The 12,805-nt window shown below is 38.6% G+C and overlaps 2 protein-coding genes across 2 annotated transcripts; one reads left to right on the plus strand and one right to left on the minus strand.

The window, feature by feature from the left end:
• Positions 1-22: 22 nt before the first annotated feature.
• LOC111339396 (uncharacterized) lies at positions 23-7,069 on the plus strand. The gene is made up of 6 exons (XM_022946055.2): positions 23-181; positions 1,404-1,562; positions 1,945-2,251; positions 3,433-3,742; positions 3,834-4,032; positions 5,462-7,069. The coding sequence occupies exons 1-6, from the start codon at positions 154-156 to the stop codon at positions 5,788-5,790; spliced, it is 1,332 nt and encodes a 443-aa protein (XP_022801790.1). The 5' UTR covers positions 23-153; the 3' UTR covers positions 5,791-7,069.
• A 687-nt stretch (positions 7,070-7,756) lies between these two features.
• Positions 7,757-12,714, minus strand: LOC111339397 (uncharacterized). Its single transcript, XM_022946056.2, has 3 exons — positions 10,745-12,714; positions 9,292-9,605; positions 7,757-8,335 (listed from the first exon to the last, which is right to left on the minus strand). Exons 1-3 carry the CDS (start codon positions 11,091-11,093, stop codon positions 8,252-8,254), a joined length of 747 nt encoding a protein of 248 aa, XP_022801791.1. The 5' UTR covers positions 11,094-12,714; the 3' UTR covers positions 7,757-8,251.
• Between the last annotated feature and the right edge of the window lie 91 nt (positions 12,715-12,805).

Below are 12,805 nucleotides of genomic sequence, written 5' to 3' on the forward strand. Positions count from 1 at the left end.
TTTTCCCGCCAACTTCCTGTAAAGTTGCTCAGGCACCCCTGCTTGCTCCATTCCACTACACGTGACTCTACCAAACTTCGCCTGGCTATCGCAGAACTCTCTCCGCGACCATTTCCTCGCTTGCAAGTCTCCTTTTTCTACTATTCTACAAGAATGTCAACAAATAGACGATTTTACATAGGTAGGTGCAGTTAGCGTTCTGTAAACTGGAACTAAATACATCGGCATAGCCGAGCTTGTATGTTGTGACAGGCGTTCAGGTGTTGTGCTCTAAATCTCCAGCCGTCTCTTTTTTGTGGTCGTTATGAGCAGCTTTATTTTGTTTGTCAAGTCGAGTTCATGCTTTTCGCGCTATTATGTAGCCACTGAATCCTCTCACTCGAATTATTTGGCCGTGTTGTTGTGGTTGTCACAGTTTCGAAATTAATTAAGACAGAAAGCACGGAAATCTCTCGATGACGTTGAAACAGCTAAGAGCATTATGACCTTTCTAAAGAGCTACAGAAAGCGATTTTGATGGAATGATAAACCCTAGAGTTTAATAAAACTACAGAGAGATGATTGCGATCTTGGCCTTGGCATGGTTATTCCTCTTTAGCTTGAGATTAGTTCTCTCGCGATGAAACATGAAACTTCACTCGACATTCTGTACTTGTGCAAACCCCTTTTTACGTGTGCTGATCCAACACGTGATGTTTAGGAAATTTGAAGATTAAGTTGACCTCTCACCAGGCAGTGGCTTCATCATTCCACATCCCGACAAATGATTGTAGTTCCTGAGGTCAGAATATATATATCTTATTAACCAAGCACGAGGGCCGTACTGGGAGAATATCGGCCCGAGGTCTTGACAGTACGGACCGAGCGCAGCAAGGTCCGTACAAAAAAGACTGAGGGCCGATATTCTTCCAGTACGGTCCCGAGCAAGCTTGGTTAATAAGAGATTTATTGCACGACTGAAGTTCAAAGGGACACAAGTGCGGTATAATTTGGGACCATTCGGGACAGTGCCCAGTCCAATACTGAAAGAATATTGACCGGCAATTGAGCATTTTGATTTGTTGATTTTAGTTGCTGGCCCTCTAACTGCCCGAGTGGTGTAATAATTGTTTTTATTAATGCACTCTTCTACTGGCTGCCGATTTTCACAACCTATCGTGTTTCTAACGCCAGCAGATTAAAAAACTCCCCTCCAATGTCAACAAATGCCTACTGGCCAATTTCTCATGCCTCTCTGTAGAAGAATTTGAAAATGAAAAATATGATGCCTTTGACTCAAAATTAGCAGAGAGTTGTACACAAAAGACCTTCAAAATTCCTGTTATTTTCTTTTGGAGCCTTGCATTTCAAGCGTGTGCTGTTGTTTTTTGCTTAATATGATCCATACTTTGTTTGTGTTTCAGGCAATCTTTCTTTGAAAGTGACTAAAGATGATCTTCGCCGTCACTTTGGTTTAGATAGCACACCTTACTTGAGATCAAATTCATGGATTGAATTATCTGTGGAACGTCCAGGAACTTCTTATGGATTTGGATTTATTAATGTACCAGAGCAACTGGCAGGTAAGTTTTGAGCACAATGATAAAGATTAAGTCTGTTCTCAAGCCAAGTGCTTGCTCCCTTCCCCCCCTCCCCTCCCCCCATCCCCAGCTGGAGCTTATGTCAGTTTCCATAGCATGAAGCAACTAGTTGTATAACTATTCTGCCCTGGAAGGGATGCTAGTCCATTGCAAGGGTACCCCCCCTGTATTTCATCATGCCTCCCTAACAATTCACGAGAACCTGTTGATACTCTTGGGTGGAGAGAGGTACTTTGAGAGAGAAGTGTTTTGCCCAAGAATACAACACAACAATGACTCGGCCAGGCATAGGCAGCAGAACTATAACTGTGCCATCACCTTGGTTGCAAGATAGATAAAACTTTGAGACTCCATTGTACTCCAGGTCACTTACTTCAGCTGAATGGAACAAAGCTTTATGACAGGTACATCAAAGTTGAACCAGCTAATACACAAGGAGGAGGAGGAGGAAGTCGCAGGAGTAAAGTCTCTATTCCTTCAATGTTTCCATCCTCGTATGTAATGCCAATTCCACAGCTTGCTAATTATCCCTATGGAATGAACCAGTATAATAATAACATAAGGGGTCGAAGGAACAGGCGACTTCCTCAAGGTCCAAATGAAATAGTGACAGTTCCAGAAGATAAAAGGTTGCAGCTTATTGATGTTGGTGTCAATCTGCCAAACAAAGCGTGAGTCAAGGTTCATTATTTAACTTTATTATATTGCAAGGCAGTCCTGTAAATCTGAACATTCTGATTGGTTCTTTCTTGGTCAGGATTTTGCCATACAGAACCTGTCCTCAGAAACAGTTATTAGTCAATTTTTTTATAAAATAAAGTAGTTTAATCCAATTTCCATATGACAGACCACTTACTAATCTTGCTTGCTCCAGTCGTACTGCCTGGAATATTGGTCCTTGGTTATTTTTGTACAGATGTCCCCATGCTTGGTCCATACTGCCACAATCTTGACCCAATATTCCCCTTTACGGCCCTTGTGCTCGGTTAGTAAGAAGTTAGTACACTGTCGTTGGCTCCTTCTTGGTGAAGGAGACACGGGACACATCACAATAGGCCATTGCAGAAATGTGAGAGGACTGGGGAAAGAGTGTGGTTGTTTTCCGTTTGTTTGAAAATCTAAGATATTCAAAGAAAGGATCAACTAAATTTGAGAGTCTTAAGCAAGAATGGAAGTATTTCGAGGAGGAAAATGGCAAAATAACAGCTTTTCAAATATCACCTAAAATAGAGAGTTTGTATGGATTGGGTAGACAGGGCAAAAAATTTTAAGGGTTTGTATGGAATTTTTGCGAGGCTCCAATTTGGACACTTTTCTGCTAAAAACTCTCAAACTTGGCTGGGTAGCTTTTCATTCAGTAACATTTCAGTTGAAATTGTTAGATTTTCAATGTAATCAATATAAGAAACTTGTCCCAGTCCTCCCACGTTTCTGCAATGGGCTATAGAGTACTGCCTCATTAACCTATTATTTTCCTCATTCTTTTGTCTTTTGTTCTCTATTGTTTTATGTCAACTGTGTCTGTTACACCAAGTAAAAGCAACTGTAGTCAGGCATTTTTAGTTCAAAACAATCAGTCAAGCACTGTTATTGTGTGGTGAAATGTAATAAGTTAGGTTTTGAATGTAATCATTTATTCCATCGATTCACTATTGTTTCCATAATTGTATTCAAAGGTTTATTATTACTGTAAAACATAATTAAGTTACAAAAGGCCTAATTATTTATTAAATAGATCATCTACATTCAGATCTCTTAATGCTCTTAAATCACAGAAAATTATAAGGATTAAAGCTTTAGGTAGGTTGTATTTTAAAATCAACTTAACTGTTACTTTGCATTTTCTCTGCAGATTTTCAAGAGATATACGGAATGTCATAGAACAAGCGGATGTTGCGGGAATCAAACAAATGATCCTAACAGGTAACACGTTACAGATGAGTCAGTCAGCTGTTCTTCAAGCTAAAGCACACCCACGTGTCTTGTATGCATCTGTTGGTGTACATCCTCATTTCACAACAAAAGAATGGAATGAAAAAACAGCCAAAGAGATTGAAGAATTAGCTAAAGACCCAGTAGTTGTTGCTATTGGTGAAGTTGGTTTGGACTTCCACAGAAATTATTCAGATGAGAAGGCACAAGTTGAAGCATTCACAAAGCAGGTGAGCCCATGGGTATTTAGTACATTGGAATTGTGGACCAAACCAGCTATATTATCTCTTTGATAACATGAATGTAAACTGTACTCAACAGGTTGAGATTGCTTGTGAGGTTCAGAAACCTCTCTTAGCACATGAGCGGGCATCACACCAGAAGTTTATTGAGGTCTTGAGTCAGTTTAGTGGCAAGTTGCCCTCCATTGTGATTCACTGTTTCACTGGTAGCGTCTCTGAAATGAGTGCCTATGTTGCCATGGGATTTTATGTTGGAATCTGTGGTTTTATTTGCAAAGGTTAGTTCAACTAAGTTACTTTTGAGGGGTACTGACCAGTAAGTCCAAAGTCTATATCCTGAACTGAATGGCCCACAAGGAAGCTTTTCTCAGTCTTCTTAAAATGAAGGTACCAGCAGTATTGTTACTCCCTTTGGGCAGGATGCTTTTCCATTACAGATCACCTCGTTAGCTTCCCTGCTGTTCCTTGTCACCCATTTATATTTTTGCGTAGAGAGAGGTGCTGTGAACTCAACACAAGGACCTGGCTCAATCTTAAGTGCACCTACACCCAAAAATTTTTTTTCGCTTAACGAAGTAAGCTTATTTTTTTTAGTATTTCTGCGCAAAAATTTTTTTTTTTGCTCAAATCTTCAATTTTCTATGCCCAGTCAAAATACGGAAAATCGGCCGCCATCTTGCCCCACGACCGAGTTTAAAGAGGAATGGCTCTAGTGGGTAATGTGACGTCAAATCGAGAACACGAAAGTCTGCTTTTCACACATTTTCACTTGTTTGGGAAGGTTGTAGTCAATAATTGTCCGAAAATATGCTGACTAAGTGTGTTGTAGAAGGATGTAGCAACGTGCGAAATTTGCAAGAGGGTATCGCGCTTCATACAATCTTCATACAACACACTTAGTCGGCATATTTCGGACAATATCGACGACAATCTTCCCAAACAAGTGAAAATGTGTGAGATGCAGACTTTCGTGTTCTCGATTTGACGTCACATTACCCGCTAGAGCCATTCTTCTTTAAACTCGGTCGTGGGGCAAGATGGCGGCCGATTTTCCGTATTTTGACTGGGCATAGAAAATTAAAGATTTGAGCAAATTAAAAAATTTTTGCACAGAAATACTCCAAAAAATAGGCTTATTTCGTTAAGCGAAAAAAAAATTTGGGGTTTAGGTGCACTTTAAAACCCGAACCCCTTGATGGGGAGTCCAATGTACCAACCACCACACCTCCAACCAGTAAATCCAAACTTGTTAGCTAACCCTGGATGGATTTATCATCTAATACCTCAAATTGCAATAAAAATGGAAAAAAGAGAAAAACTTAAGAACAGTTTTGTTTCTTAAGAAAGATGTTGATCATCTTTTCACAACAAAAAAGTTACGAGTCCCCATGAGGAATTCAACCTCAGACCTTCAGATTTTTTGCGCTCTGATGCTCTACCACTGTGCTGCAGAGACTTTATGATGAGCAAGGCCCATAAGTTCACAGATGACAGTGGTAATTTTCTTCACAACTTCAACTTGGTAAAGTTGTAGACTTGAAAGCTACTTGTAATTCTTGTAATGTGATGACATTATTTGTTGACGACTTCTGAGAATTTAACATTGTATCCTTGCAATAATCCCTTGGTCATGATTTTGGCAAAAAAACAGGGAAAACTAAACAAGAAAAAAGGAATGACTTAAAAATTATAATTTCATGTTTGCAGAGAGTCCAGGCAAAGCATTAAGAGATGCTCTCAAAGAAGGTGTTTTGCCACTGGACAGGATTCTTCTCGAAAGTGATGCTCCTTATATGATCCCAAATGCTCCTGAAAAGGAGTTGGATGATGTTTGCAAGTCACTTCTTAAAAGGTGTCAACCGGGACGGAATGAGCCTTGTACTCTTCCCATTGTGGCCCACACTGTTGCAAAATGTCTTGGAGTTGATGCTGAAGAGGTAGCTCGTGCCTCAACTGAAAATGCAAGGCAGGTTTTTGACCTGAAGTTACCTGCTCCTACCACGCAACCTGCACCCACTGCCAGTGGGACTGAATGAATGCTGCATTGCACAAAGATAGAAACCACTGTACCAAGTGTATAAAATGTGTCAATGATCATAGGAGTAAACATGGTGATACATGTAGTCATACACAGGCAATTGGTTATTATGTATGTAAGAAGAATTTGTTTGAGGAGCTCAACCCGTCTTTATTTAATGCAGAGTTGTCATTATTTACGCTAAACCTGCCCTACCTGTCAGGGAATTTTTTCTTTTGTCGCGTAGTTGCTGTTTGTTGATCCAAAATATCTGGTCAGACATGAAATTGGAAAAAATGCTTAAACTTTTGGGCAAGTCAGATATGCCCAAGAAAACTATTTCAATGGCTCTTTTGTAGTGTTTGAACTTTCTTTTGTAGTGTCATTTTTTCTGGTGGATGTTTATTTTGAAATCAGATTTTTCAAGGAGGCACGAGACATAAGATTAGGGATTTCTTGCTTTACTTCATTCTCATCAGAGTTAGGTGATAGTTTTAGACAAGGTCAGGAGTTGTGTTGACCAATCATTGTTCCATGTAATTAATGCAGGTTCTCAATGATTATTGCAAAACATGTTTTGAATTTATTGTCATTGATAGCAAAGGTAACAGATATTTTAGCCTATTAATAGGTTAAGTATAAACAGTTAAATATTTGACAGAGTTAAGAAGGGCAATTAAAAGGATTGCTTGAAATTTAACTCACAACTGTAACAATAGATAAAAATATGTTTTAAAGATGTTTAATATAAATTTTTGTTTATTTACAATTGTTAAAAAGTTACAAGGGAAAAAGTTCACAGTCTACAGAATGCAGTTAACCATCTTTTAAATAATTCTTGTAGAACTTCCTAGAAAACTACTTTGCTTGTATATGTCAGGGTGTTCCTTCTTCTAGAAATGGTTGTGTATGTTATTATGCTTTATATTCCTTCCAAGCAGATATTTAAATGGCTTTCACATACATGCAGGGTTATCTTTTGTTAAATTATAAAAAGTAAACAACCATTATACCTTGGTGTCAGTTTAGGATCTCACCTTTTTTGGCTTTATGCTGGATTAATTATCTTGAGTTTAACAGCTCTACTATTGTGGCACAGGAATCCAAAGAGGCTGACTTGTTACTGTTATTACTGCAAAGTACGTTGCTTTCGTTAATATATTTTGAAATTATTACTTTTATTACAGGCATTGTAAATTGTTAATATTTATAGTGAGAAATGACTTTTATTGATAAGCAAGATGTGCTGCTTGAATGTTCTTTTGTGTAATTTTTTTTAAATATTTGTTTTATCTCAAGTTTATTTTTCTTTTGCTCAGTGTTTACTTTTAGATAATTATATTTCTGCCCACTCTTTAGATACAGGGGAAATATGAACCCCCTGTTTGTTGTTACTGATATTTGAAGAAATAATTTCTTTAAAGAAGGGGTTTTTTTTCCAATTGGCACAAAGACTCAAAATGTTAAATTGTGTCTGATATTTTGAAGAAAAGATCTTAGGCATCCTCACTTAAAGCATTGAGGGTGCCTTGAAAAATGGAATGCTCCTTTGGTTGGTATTTGAAGTGGCAAAAGGGTGTCTTTACTCAGGAATTATCTCAATTCCCTCAAATGGTTGGTATTGTTCCATTTTTTAAGTACACACTGAAAGGGTCTAAACATGGCTACTAAATATTTCAAAGTTTCTAAAGATGGAGTGGACAAAAAGAAACATCAACGAAGCATTGTCCATACCCATGTGTGTTGACCTTTTACACCCCAATATCAGCATCCATATCCACCATTCTGTTCTCTATATATCTCCTAAGGTATTGCAAAGAGAATTTGTTTCACAATCAAGAGTTTCTTCAGTTGGTGATCATCTCTTATATTCTGGTGACCTTAATGTTTGATTCAGGGATGATACTGTACAGAAAAATAAGATGCAAGTCACTCCAGAGGGTAAAAGTGTGAATAGAATCCTGCAAAGAAGAGTAACCTTTGAATCAAGTTTCTAGTCTTGTTTAGTTTGTCTTTTCAAATATTCATTGTCTACAAAGATATTTGCGAACGCCAAACTGTTTCCAATGTTTGGTCATTTTTTTTTCTCTTTTGTATGGCATTGTTGTGTGAACTTTACATTTGCCTAAATAACATTTTCAAAACTGTAACAAAAACGTAGCTTATGTCAACCAACACGGGTAGGTGACTCTTGCAAATCCACGTACTTTGTGTTCCTCCATTAATCGCAGGGAATAAACAGAAACCTGCTCTTGAGGTCAGTAAAATGTTTCTTTAATAGTTCTTGACAACAGCACACTGATAAAGTGTGAAGCTCTTGAAACACCAATGAACTTAAATTTGAAATGCAGGGGCACATCTGGTGGGAAAACCAAAGTCCAACTTTTCGCAAACCCTGATTTTTAGTTCATGATCACAAAGTAAGATAGCGACACAGGTAATCTCCACAGGGAAACTTGCTTCTTTTCAAGCCATGTGGTTCAGTTGTCACCAGTCATTTTCAGAAAAGGCTCTTGGGATCGCTGAAGGCTCAAAGTCAGTGGTGATGGGTTGTAAGCAAAACCCTAAAAAACAAATTAGTATGCGTAATCAAATGGCGACGAGTGAAATTAGGAAATAATTTCACTCGCGTTTTGTCAAAATTCTGATAATTTCCCTTAAGCCTTGAGGCTCGGGAAATTATAAGAATTTTGACAAAACGCGAGTGAAATTATTTCCTAATTTCACGAGAAAACCATTTGATTACCTTCTAATATTGTGGGTGACAAATTACCCACGTTCGTAATCGGTTCTGTCTTGTTTACACACGGAGGCGTAAAATCGCTCGTGTACTTTATCCAACTGCTCGGGAAGAATCATCTCCAGGTTTTTCTCAAGGCTATTTTCGTCACACCATTTCTCAAAACCTCGCACCCAGGTAATTGTGCTCTTTCGCGTACTTAAATTTTCGGCCGCTTCATTTAATTTCGTAACTTCTTCACTGGTCACCGCCTTAAATCTCGACGCCATCTTGGCTATGATGGAGATAGCTCCTATGGTTATTCCAGGCAGCCAGTACTCTAACTTATACTTTTTAATATTCTCTTTGTTGTAACTTTTTCTGAGCAAGAGTGAGTACAAATAAGGATTGTTGTTGTTGTTGTTACAAGAGATGTTACCATGGCAATTTTGTAATTTCACATGTGAAATTTAAAAATTAACGCTGAAATTTTCGCGCCAAAATTAAGGAGTAATTTGTCACCTATGATATTAAGCAAATAACTAACTGATATTTAGTTCACTCGGACGTCAGATACATTTTTTCATTTAGATAAAATTATCACCTTTCTGTTTCATAACCCTTTAATTCGACACTTTTAGAGTGAATGCCTATATTCTCCAAACTGTTCTTTACACATTTTTTCAGTAATTACAAGGAGAATTTGTTTTACAATTATCGGCTCCGTTTGTTACCTATCATTTCTTTAATAATTTATTCAGCAGTAACAACGTGAGTAAAAATGAGCGACTTGTCCCTTACCTGAGAATGTGGTGCAATGTAATTGGGAGAATCCAACTGTGGGTAACTCAAGTACCACTTCGGCTGTTCCGGGATCACCATTCTGTGAAACCTCGGGGGACTGATGGTCACGTTCGGTGGGGCGCTAGGGTTCAAATTCCGCATCTGTGGCAGATAACCATAGTAAGGAAGCGGTGGATTGGGCAGGCTTGTGTATTCAGGGAAATATCTTGACTGCTCTCTTGTTAAGCCAGGAGAACTTCGTTTAGTATCCAAAACCTCTCCTGTGTTTACTGTTCTTGGCAGATAGCTCACTGTAGGTTTTGGATCGTGTCCTAAAGGTGAAAGGGAAAAAGAAACGGCATCTATGTCAACATGATCACCACGTGTCTTAAGACTAAAATTTACCCTATTTCTTTTGAAATGTTTCAGTCTAGCATTTGCTGAAGCCGATTGCTAGCCGCTTTTCCTGAACCCTTTTCCTGTGTTTCTTCTTGCTTTCTTTTAATTTTTTTTTTTTTTGCACGTTGTGAAATCAACTGCAACTGCAGACGGTATTATTTTTCAGCTTGTTGCTGACGTACTATTTCCTGGCAGCCAGAAATCTCAGTAACAATCTTGTCAGAAAGTGAATTAAATTGAATGTTCATCACTCTGCTTACGATTTCTGTTAAAATCTATTTAAGCTTAAGGGCTTTCCCGCAAAATACTTCCTCTACAATAGTAATCGTCTTTCGTTTCTTTAATAATTTCCCGTTTTCGTTTTATTTTGTTCGTTAGTTTGTTTGTCTCTTTTTACTGCATGTGAACTCGTGGGAAAAAAAAGGTAAAGTGCGAAAGATTTCTATCTACATTGCAGAGTTCTTGTCGGTTTCTAGACAGGTCGGCCTCAGTATATGCATGTAGAGGCAAGACCGATACAACGTAGATAAGTTTTAAGACGGAGCACTATATTTCGCCTGGCCGATTAGATCACTGTTGATCCAACGTACAAGAGTAGGATTATCCTCCACGGTTGCTTGCTGAACATTTCTCAGTATATGCCCACTATAGGTGATGAGATAAATTAAGGTCGAAACTTAAAAAAGCATGAAGCAAAGACCATTCATAAATCGTTACACTTGAATTGTTTGAGATACGGATATGTTTTTGTTAACATTTGATTAAGATCGCGCGCTTTAATGAGCGATTTGGGTCGATTAACAAGTCGAAATGAGCTAATGACCAGCAGTTAAAGGACACAGTTTTTCGTTGGAAGGTGCATAAGCAAACGCAATTTTTCTTTTCATATATCCTGAGCATACCGTATCGAGCACGTGTAAATGTTGTTTTCTTTTCAGGACGTTTACACTTACCTTTCCTTTTGTCAATCAGGTCCTCACTTTCAATTCGTTTTTCAAGCGTGATTTGTAAGGAAAAGAACTTCAAAGTAACATAACTCACTACCAAAACATATCAACTAGTAACAACTAACCATTTCTATGTGAGAGCGAAGTTGGTTGGGCATCCACCTTGGCAGGTTCAATTGAGGATTGCTCCATTTTTTTCTCCTCAGCAACATCTACCAGTTTTGTTTTCTTTGCAGATTTTTTCTTCTTTGACGATTTCTCTTTGACTCCCTCTGTTTGACGCTGCGGCTTCATCGACACCAAGCGTCTCTCCAAAATCAAAATACAATACTTACAGTTGCACATCTTGTAGGGGCAAACATTTCTGTGGCCCTTCAGAGGAACAGGGTATATACCATGGTTGCGACAGCGCGCGCATTTGGGTTTCTGCCTTGATTCAGATCCTTTTTCTGAACAGGATGATTTCGAGAGCATGATGTTGTCCACTTACAGTCAATGCAGAGAAGAAATATCACACCGACGACTCTTACAAGATCGAGATGGGAATGGATAGGACTACAAGGCATAGCTTTGAAATGGCACTTCATAATTTGATTGACAGTTTGCAACGGTTGTTTCAATCTGAAGGTTCCCAAAGGTACTCCATAATTAGACAATACAAAAAACCTCTGAGGTCACTGTTTGCAGTGATCTTTTTAAGATTTCAGTAGCAATTTGAAGGCACACAATACTTAAGCGGTTTGGTTCCTAATTTCCTTTTTATCAAAATTAGTTTCTTTTGATCCCTTTTAGTAAACAACTCCTTATTTGGTAATAGGAAGCCCTTTCAAGCTTGTGGTGCAGGACACAAATGGATGTTTTTCTCTCTAGCGCGTTGAATACGTAGGTGCATACACAAGCTCAAATATTTTCGCAAAAACGATTCTTTAAATGAATGCTTTTATACCTTTTGAACAGACTTACAAAAGTTCCCGGTGAAATCACCTTACACCTAAAACTTATTTCGACAGATAAAGCCCGTAATGGGCAGACTCGCGTCTGTTACAACAGATTCGGCAGACATAAGACTGCAAAACAATTAAATTCAAGTTTTCACGTCAAATAGTTTTTACCCAGGGATCGTTGTTTCAACATTTAGAAGCGATAGTTAATGGAGTTACCAAAACAATGATCGTAATTGAAAGACATAACCATATTTTCAATAAAACGCATTTTCTTTGCACTTTGAGGGGTCGGCCACCACGATTAGTGTTATCGAAATTGTAAGTTTGTTTCAGAACTCCTCAGCAGCTCTGACACTTCTCTTTGGAATTTCTACATAATTTTAACTGATCCACTCAAACCCACTTTGGTTCTTTATGAGAATTGACAGAGCAGATTGAAAGGCGTAAACAGTAATGACGTCACAGACAATCATCGTTTCACCTCTACCTGCTGCTTACTGTCATGATCTCATCTATAGGTTAATAACAACATTCATGTAGTTGGTTATAATTTTTTCTCGGGCGCAGTTGGCAGGTGTCGCCTTCCAGTGCATTCTTTTAACCCAGGGGAGCCTGCGATTTCGAAAACACTTTCCTTAGGGGCCGACCATTAACTTTCTGAGGAGGGGGGGGGAGGGTGGAGGATTTCTGGTCATCAAGAAATTTTTCTAGCAATCTGCTGTGCAGGATATTTTTTTCCGTTCTAAATGCTCTTTTTCTTCTGTTACATTTGGGCTACATGTAATGTTTTTCTTCCAACATGCGATTGCAGGAAAATTTTTTTCAAAACCACCCCCCCTCCCACAAGAGTTAAATGGTCGGCCCCTTACTAGCTGACCTTTCAACTCGGGAGAAAAGTTACAAAAACATAGTAAAGTAATGTTTTCCAAATGTGCATCACCACATCTGTGGGGCTGTTCCCACCTTTGGGTAATAAAATGCACGCTACGCCCTTTGACTGCCTTCTTCAATTACTGAAAAACCGGAAACGGAAAAAGAATTGATAGTGCTCTCGCTGCTGACAACAATTTGCACTGACGATTTTCTAGAAATCAACAAGTCTTTGAACTAATTGTTCAGTCCCTAAGACGACATTGACAATCTCCGGACAAATAAATAGAACCTGCCGTTCCCATAGTGGCAATAAACCGAGTTATATCCGTACATCCCCTCCGCCGGCTCTTCTGCAAGAAAACAGCCCAC

The sequence above is a fragment of the Stylophora pistillata genome, chromosome 7 (assembly GCF_964205215.1).
Source record: "Stylophora pistillata chromosome 7, jaStyPist1.2, whole genome shotgun sequence".
NCBI classification, from domain to species: Eukaryota; Metazoa; Cnidaria; class Anthozoa; order Scleractinia; family Pocilloporidae; genus Stylophora; species Stylophora pistillata.

Bases quoted from the DNA above. Each gene is read 5' to 3' on its own strand.
- LOC111339396 (XM_022946055.2), top strand. From the start codon at position 154: ATGTCAACAAATAGACGATTTTACATAG. The intron at 2,252-3,432 runs GTGAGTCAAGGT...TTTTCTCTGCAG, and splicing joins GTCAATCTGCCAAACAAAGC to ATTTTCAAGAGATATACGGA. The intron at 4,033-5,461 runs GTTAGTTCAACT...TCATGTTTGCAG, and splicing joins CTGTGGTTTTATTTGCAAAG to AGAGTCCAGGCAAAGCATTA.
- LOC111339397 (XM_022946056.2), bottom strand. From the start codon at position 11,093: ATGCTCTCGAAATCATCCTGTTCAGAAAAAGGATCTGAATCAAGGCAG. The intron at 9,606-10,744 runs GTTAGTTGTTAC...TTTCACCTTTAG, and splicing joins TTCGCTCTCACATAGAAATG to GACACGATCCAAAACCTACA. The intron at 8,336-9,291 runs GTAAGGGACAAG...TTTGTTTTTTAG, and splicing joins ACATTGCACCACATTCTCAG to GGTTTTGCTTACAACCCATC.